At 38.7% G+C, this 8224-nt stretch overlaps 1 protein-coding gene across 3 annotated transcripts; it reads left to right on the top strand.

Annotated features, from left to right (window-relative positions):
- Positions 1-218: 218 nt before the first annotated feature.
- LOC122086499 (probable inactive leucine-rich repeat receptor-like protein kinase At3g03770) lies at positions 219-7698 on the top strand. Of its 3 annotated transcripts, none has more exons than XM_042655342.1 (8): positions 219-1198; positions 1534-3066; positions 3698-3831; positions 4423-4663; positions 5113-5318; positions 5414-5466; positions 5927-6038; positions 7003-7698. In XM_042655342.1, exons 2-8 carry the CDS (start codon positions 1731-1733, stop codon positions 7276-7278), a joined length of 2358 nt encoding a protein of 785 aa, XP_042511276.1. In that variant the 5' UTR covers positions 219-1198; positions 1534-1730; the 3' UTR covers positions 7279-7698. The 3 variants fall into 3 exon arrangements, with proteins under 3 accessions (XP_042511276.1, XP_042511278.1, XP_042511277.1); XM_042655344.1 differs by lacking the exon at positions 219-1198 and adding an exon at positions 1248-1393; XM_042655343.1 differs by lacking the exon at positions 219-1198 and adding an exon at positions 1262-1419.
- The last annotated feature ends 526 nt before the right edge of the window (positions 7699-8224 follow it).

Below are 8224 nucleotides of genomic sequence, written 5' to 3'. Positions count from 1 at the left end.
AAGGTCGGTGAGTGTATGTGTGAGAGAGAGAGATAGACAGTGGCGCCAAAATTAACTGACTATAGATGGGGCCCAAGGAGCAGCAGAAGCAGGAACTAGAAAAGGAAAGCGAAAGAAGGTGTCGGAATTCTGATTGAAATTCCATTTCTTCAATTTCTTTCCTTCTTAAATTCACTTTTTTGAATTCTCAAAGTGCTAATCAAATCCTTTAACTCACCAAGTAAGATCTCTTCTACTGTTCTACAATTACAAACATCTAGTCAAAGATTATAAAAGTGGAAGATTAGATCAGATGTTGCAGAGAAAGAATAAAGTAATTCTTCTTCTTCTGTGCAAATCTTGCTTTTGCTTTCGCCAGTTGCCTTCAACAATGGAGTCTGTTAGACTGTTTGAGTCTCAAGTTTCAACTTTCAAAAGCATAATTGCGAAGAAGCAAATGATAAGCTGCTCATGAAAGGAAAAAAAAAGCATCATTATCTGTACTTTGTCGCATTCCGACTTCCAACGCCGTGAATTTCCGGGTCCATCATCACGAAAGTTCTTCTCTCATTGTCTTGATCCGTGATTTTTAAATGTCCTCGTCTTCGTCTTTGAAAGCAACTGATCTCTTCTAAACCATCGCTGTCGGATTCTGGTGCTCATCCCATTTGCGAGCCCGTGACATATCTGACAAATTTGTGGATGCAAACGATGCTATTGAATCTGGAAAATGCGTGGATGCTGTTTCTGTTTCAGGTTTCTCGCGATCTAACTTTCCTTAGATGCAATGTGGTTTGGCTTTCTTTATGGATTCCAGCATGAGAGGGTGTGTCGATGCAAATGATTGGAGTTGGTTCAGTGCGGATCTAGATGTTCTTGTTTTCGTATTTATGGAAGAGTTCGTCGAGAGCTCTTGGGAATCCCGTTTCTTATGAAACGAATGCCGCGGGATTCGTTCTTCTCAGCTCAAAAACCTCAACATATCTTTTGTAGTTTGGTTTATTTCTGAACTCGAAGGAAAAGTTGGAAGATCGATTAGAAACAAGCTTGTGAAGTTTGGATGAGATTACTGGAAGTGTTAATTCAGCTTGTTGAACTCAAATCAGTCTCCACTCTCGAGTGCTCCTGACAACGATTGTGACTGCGAATTTTGAGAATCTAATCCAGTTCCTTTTTGGCTTCCTGGTAGGGAAGACTTCGTGGACCACGAACTAAGCACGTAAGTGATAACCCCACTATCTACCCCCCTCCCCCTCCAACACCATAAAAAAAAGGGGAGAAAAATCTCCCCAGAAACTCAGTTTTCCGTTTTCTGTTCTTGGAGTGGGTAATCCGAAGGAGAGATACTTCGTTGATTTTCACGACCCTTGTAGACGACATTGGTTCAAAATAAATAAAGAAGGGTTTTCATTAGGTCTCTCATCAAAATAATCGCAAAAAGTTATTGCTCATTCTCGTTGTCCATACTAGAGTAAAAATTTGTTAATTTATAACTTTTCCTTTGTCCTGTTTATTTCTGCACCTTGATTAACGTATTTATTTATGGTGTGGCAGGCCTGCGTTCCTGAGTTGTGCCGAGTTCCGGTAATGGAGATGCTCATGGCTTCAATGTTCTCTTTTAATACGTCTTGGATGAAAACCAGTTTTAAAATCGGTACATTTGTAACCAGGTCTCGTTTTCAATCTTAGATCGTCTTTAATCCCATTTATAGCCTTCTCAACCGCTTGTTTATTCCACTGCTCCAGCGCCCATGGCTCAAGTACTCCACCCTTCATACCCTCTTGTCCTGTTCTTTGTTATTCTTTCGTTTCGTTATTCAAATCAACTACAATCTTCTCATGCTCAGACCCTTTTCAGAATTCAAGGGCTTTTGAATTTTCCAACTGTTTTAAGCAGCTGGAATGGCAACACGGATTTCTGCAACACCGACCCAAGTCCGAATCTAACTGTTGTCTGCTACGAAGATAGCATAACCCAGCTCCATATAATTGAGAGCAAGGGGACTCCACCACTGCCTCAGAATTTCTCGATAGATTCTTTCTTCACCACACTTGTTAGGCTTCCGAGCTTGAAAGTCTTGTCTTTGGTGTCTCTCGGTTTATGGGGTCCGTTATCTGGTAAAATCTCTCGCCTTTCTTCACTGGAGATATTCAACATTAGTTCAAATTTCTTGTCCGGTACAATTCCTCAGGAGATTTCGTTTCTGGAGAAGCTACAAACGCTCATGCTAGATGACAATATGTTCTCTGGCCATGTTCCTGATTGGTTGGGTAGCCTTCCAGTTTTGGCCGTTCTGAGTTTGAAGAAAAACTCTTTGAGTGGACCTCTGCCAAAATCGTTAGGAACTATGGAGAATCTTCGAGTTCTTTCCCTCTCAAGCAATCGACTATCTGGAGCGGTTCCTGATCTTACCAGTTTGACAAACCTTCAAGTGCTTGATTTGGAAGATAATTATTTGGGACCTCTGTTTCCTCGTCTGGGAAGCAAGCTGATCACGCTTGTACTCAGAAAGAACCGGTTTAGCTCTGGCATCCCTTCTGAAGTAAGCTCCTATTATCAGCTTCAACGGCTGGACATCTCTTTCAACAGATTTATGGGACCATTCCTGCCTTCGTTGTTATCTTTGCCTTCCATTACTTATCTGAATGTCGCAGAAAACAAGTTAAATGGGTTGCTTTCTGTAAACATGTCTTGCAATGCCGAACTGATTTATGTGGATTTGTCTTCTAATCTCTTAACTGGGAGTTTGCCAAATTGTCTGCTTTCGGATTCTGAGAACAGAGTTGTCCTGTATGCTAGAAATTGCCTGGATACTGGAAATCAAAATCAGCATCCATATTCCTTTTGCCGAAATGAAGCTTTAGCTGTGGGAATATTACCTCACAAACAAGAGGAGCCACGGAAAGCTTCTAAAGCAATTCTTGCATTAGGGGTGGTCGGGGGGATTTTTGGGGGAGTTTTGCTTGTTGGTCTAATTTTCTTGGCTCATAGAAGAGTTAAAGCTAAGAAGGTTAAAGTGCCTCCAACAAAATTAATAACAGTGAATGCGTCAACCGGGTATACCTCAAAGCTGCTCTCTGATGCAAGTAAGTTCCTCTTTTCATACTGCATGCTCATGACTTGATAGGGTGAGAGGAAAATACAAATACTAATAAATTCCAGATGTTAGACACTTAATTAATCTGGAACCGTGGCTTTTTGCTGTGTTTTAATACCTTTCGATGCTGCACATTGAGAAAGTATTTTCATCTCCCGCCCCCGCTTTGGCATGCAACATTTATCTTTTCTTTCAGATTTAACTTCTCAAGGTGAGTATAGTTCAACTTTACTTGATCACTTCATGTTTCAGATATTAATTTCACAAATTGTTTCGTTTTTTATTGTAGAATCTTCACCAAATTCTTACATCAGACAAGAAGTTAATGGATTTCCTTCACTTCCCATTTGTTTCTCTTTTTTTATTTGCATATATTTTTTATTTGCTTTATATGCAAATAATGTACTCTAGCTATTTTTTGTTAAATTATCAGCTTGGATATGCAAGAATGTATCTGGTTCTGCTCAACGTACCTATGCTACTTGGACATAAATGAAGGGCATTAGAAGAGAAAACTGTTTAGAAATAGCAAAGAATGATTTCTGAATGCCATCTAGTTAATTGTTCGGTCTTATGTGCATGATGTTATATACTAAAGACTTTTTTATGCTTGCCTGAAGGGTATATATCTCAAACAACAAAACTGGGAACACTTGGCCTCCCTGCTTATCGGACTTTCTCTTTGGAGGAGCTTGAAGAGGCTACAGATAATTTTGATTCATCAACTTTCATGAATGAAGGTTCTCATGATCAGGTATGCCATCTCTTACTGTTGTTACCTAGTACTGAACTTCACTAATTGAAGCACTATCTGCCACTCCTTTTATTACTGTGCAAGACCTTGTTTGTTTTTCAATACAATTTGCTATGTTTCATATATATGGTAAGTTTTGGGTGCATTTTACGGGGGAAGGTATGTTACATATCTTTACAGCACAATGCCCATTATGATAAGAGACTATGCTGGGCTCTGTTATTGGAAACTCAGAATATGATGATGTTAGAATTTTGTTTTTCTTTAAGGAAAAAAAAAAAGCTATATTTTATATTTGCTTTTATTCAACAGCCTTCCATTTCTCTTTATTTGTTTCTCACAGCTATTTTCCTCATTACTTGGTTCTGATTCCTTTTTTTTTTTGCCTGCCCTCTTGGGAAAAAAAACAATGGTACCCATCTTCCTGGGTGAAGGTGGGATTGATCCCTAGACCTCACCATAACCAGCTGAGGCCCTTACCGTTATTTACTGTTCTTGTGGACTTTTCATTCCTCAGATTCTACTGAATAATAGGTATCAAATTTCTTGACTTACACCTAATGATACATGTTTCTTCTGTAATGATCTCAGATATACAGAGGTACGCTGAGTAATGGTTCCCTTGTCGCTATTAGATGCTTGAAATTGAAAAGGAGATACAGCACTCAGCACTTTATGCACAACATTGAACTAATTTCAAAACTCAGACATCGGCATTTGGTCAGTGCTCTCGGACACTGCTTTGAGTGTTATCTGGATGATTCAAGTGTCAGCAGAATATTCTTTGTCTTTGAATATGTATCAAACAGGACACTGAGAAGCCACCTCTCTGGTAAAAGGACTCATGTATTACTACTATCAGTTAACTGCATCAGACAAATACCGAGTCTGGAAGGAGATTGGGGAAGACCTTTTTTTCCATGTCAATGCTATTCGTAACATCTTGGCTGGTTGAACCCATTAGTTTGTGGAGTACATTATAAATCTTTATAGCTCAAAAGTCTACCTCTGCAAATGAATTTGTTGATCATTCCTCAGTCATCCCGAACATCCATATAATATGGTAGATCAGGTTCTCATTATCTCCAGATTTTCATTACACTTCTTTGGAGATCTCCTAGGATGAATTCTTTAGTTGGAGAGCCTGTTATCCATGCAGGTACACCAAGTCAACTGCATCGATAGGGAAGGCCCCTCCCTCCTATCCTCCTATCCAGACTCGAGTATTCTTCTTTAATTTCATTTATTGGTTTTCTGCATCTCACGGTTCATTTTTTGCAGAGGGGCTTGCAGGACAAACACTCACATGGACACAAAGGATTGGAGCTGCTATTGGCATAGCAAAGGGGATACAATTCCTGCATATGGGAATTCTTCCCGGTGTGCTTTCGAATAGTTTGAAAATAACAGATGTTCTGTTAGATCAGAGCCTTGTTGCCAAAATTAGCAGTTATAATCTGCCTTTATTAACAGAAAATATGGGGAAGGTGAAAAAAAATAGCCTCCTTTTACCTTAAAAATGTTTTTCTTGGGTTTATCAAATTTTGCTAGCATTTACAGTCTTCTCTGGCAAATTTTGCAGGCTGTCATGGGATTTTCATCTAGTGGATCAAAAGAACCTAGTGTTGCTGGAAGGTTTGTAATTGTTTCTTTGTTATCTCAACACATGGAATATCCTACTGGATATATAGTTTGGTATACAGTTGTTTACTGATGGAATTTAGGGCATCAAACTTCCAAATCCTCGTATTGTATGATGAATGGAGGATGAGGTTTGTACCAAAAATAAATAAAGAAAGAATGAGATAGAAAATAAGAATATATTTACCAAGATATGTAATTATGGATGTAAATTTACTCTTCACCATTGCTAGTATGAAGAGGACATAACTCTAGTACTCTTCTTTAAAATTCATCGAAACAGAACAAACTCATCCTTCACATAAGTTTCTCTTTCTTCCAGGAAAAGTTTCACTTTACTCCCTGAATGATAATTCTTGTGAAACATTATGTTTGAATCAATCTGATATAGATATACAGATTTATGGCAGGATTTCCCTTACTAATCTGTTTCATTGATCTTCTCTCCCTGCAGCTCAAGACATGGGGATAAGGTTGATATTTATGACTTCGGGGTAATCTTGATGGAAATCATTGTGGGAAGACCAATCACTTCCCAAGAAGAAGTAGACATTTTAAAAGATCAGGTGTTGCCTTTTACTATCGCTATTACTTTGCTTTTGCTTCTCTGTTTGTTTTCCAGAATTTTCTCCACCACTCTGTAAATACCAGAGAATGTGAGACAGTACCCAGTGCTTTTGGTTTGGACAAATTTTTTTCTCCTCTGTCACTTAGTGAGAAATGTTCGTCCATAGGTCAAATCGGATATGTAATTATTGGAATAATTGTTGGAGACTCAAATGATGGATATGCAAGCATGATAACTTCTATGTTATTCTATATCTCATGAATCTAGGGACTTTTACTGCATTGTATATTTGTTATTAACGAATGATAACATTCGGATTATGCAGGATTTACACTGAGAATCCTTTTTGCGCTTCTTCAGGCCCTATGTTTTTATCCTAGGAGGTCTTCCTCCACTAGCAGGTTTTTTCAGAAAACTCCATCTATTCTGGTGTGGATGGCAGGCAGGCCTATAGTGTTCACCGGCCAAAATGCCTGGTTGGATGCCTCAATTAATCAACCAATGTCTAGGTCTGGTCCTTTCAAGAGAAAGTCCATCGAGATATTGCTGCATGAGCTGGCATTCTTATTCTTTTAACTTTTCAAGAATGAATATGTTATACCCGACAATATCATGACATTGCCCTTTTTCCTCCTGATTTCTTGTCTCTATTCTTCTTCCTGTATTCCCACAGCTCTCTTGTCCACCTACTCCTAACAGTTACATTAGATTTCCTGCCATCTTTCTGATGATGCTATGTTGGAAAAAAAAAAAAAAATTAGTATGAAAGACAAGTTCTGGGAATTTGCCAGAAGCTGCATCTTCCATTAAATTCTATAAAAATACTTAATGAGGTGAGTTAATGCTCTATCCAGATGTAGATCTTGATGGGCATCTGGCCTGTTGACTAACATGTACTGAAACCTAGCATTCAACATGCATAAAACATTCACATATAATTTGTTCCTTTTCTTTTGATACAGTTACAAGAAAGCATTATGGCTGATGATGCGGCTCAAAGGAGCATCATTGATCTAGAAGTACGCAAGGCATGCGTATATGAATCATTAAAAACAGTTACTGAAATATGCATCAGGTGTTTGTCCAAGGAACCTGCTGGCAGACCTTCTGTTGACGATGTGTTATGGAATTTGCAGTTTGCTGCTCAAGTTCAAGACTCATGGAAGGGAGACTCCCAGAGCAGTGAATGCTCACCAGTTTCACCTTCTCAGCCAGGCCTGCGGCTTGCCTTCCAATAACAGCAACACTGACATTCTAAATGCATTTTCCAAGCTATGGTCTCAATTGACTATGTCATCCTTCCATGCCTTTCAAACAGGGAAAGGAGGGTTAGTTTGTGTAAATCAAGGAATCTAGATAGTCTGCCTGGAAAAAGTTTTCCATCCAAGCAATGCTTCAAGCTATTGAAATACCCCCTCTACATATTATCGATCTTTTGGCTGCAAGGTTTTAAAACCAGGATTGGACACAGGATCAGACTTCATTCGGATCGTGCGTAGATCTTTGCGATCATCTTTGCTTGGAACCTCCATGTAGTCAACCTCATTAAGTTAGGATAAGACTTTGGTGGTGGTGGTGGTTGTATTAATCCAAATCAAGGTTGTTGTACTCCAATATGTAAATTACATGTTTATGAATGAGATATGTTGGGTAGAGTACTCGCTGCTTGTCTTCCGCCCCTGTTATATAGCTTTTGCATGTGCTTCATAGCATGCCTCCACTTTCTTCTTGTAATGATATCTGTGATTCTCATAGAAAAAAAGTCTTCTAGCATTTAGGGGCCGCTAAATCCTAATGATAAAGATTCGTTATTGTTTGTCATTCCTGTTGCTAAGACTCCCCTTAATAAAACATGAGTTGTGATTCTTCTGTCTTCGAGGGTAAAAGAAAGCTTGCAGGTCCATTCAATGTACTCTTATCGCCATAATCTGACCTTATATCCTAGTGAATCATAGGAAGAGTGTCCACTCTTTCTTCGAATGGAATCTTTTTTCTTTTCTTTTTTTTTTTTTTTTTTTTTTGGGGGTTTGGGGGGTGTCTTGTAACTTGTGTTGCAGTTGGACTCCTCAAGTAATCTGCATATTGTTATTACAACTTGTGTTGCAGTCAATCCCATACAATTAGGAGTAAGAGCTGAATTAAAATTTTGTTTATAGCTGTGAATCATCTGGCAAAGCATGTCAC

Source organism: Macadamia integrifolia, chromosome 8 (genome assembly GCF_013358625.1).
Source record: "Macadamia integrifolia cultivar HAES 741 chromosome 8, SCU_Mint_v3, whole genome shotgun sequence".
In the NCBI taxonomy this organism is placed as follows: domain Eukaryota; kingdom Viridiplantae; phylum Streptophyta; class Magnoliopsida; order Proteales; family Proteaceae; genus Macadamia; species Macadamia integrifolia.
This window is presented reverse-complemented; position numbering and strand designations above follow the sequence as displayed.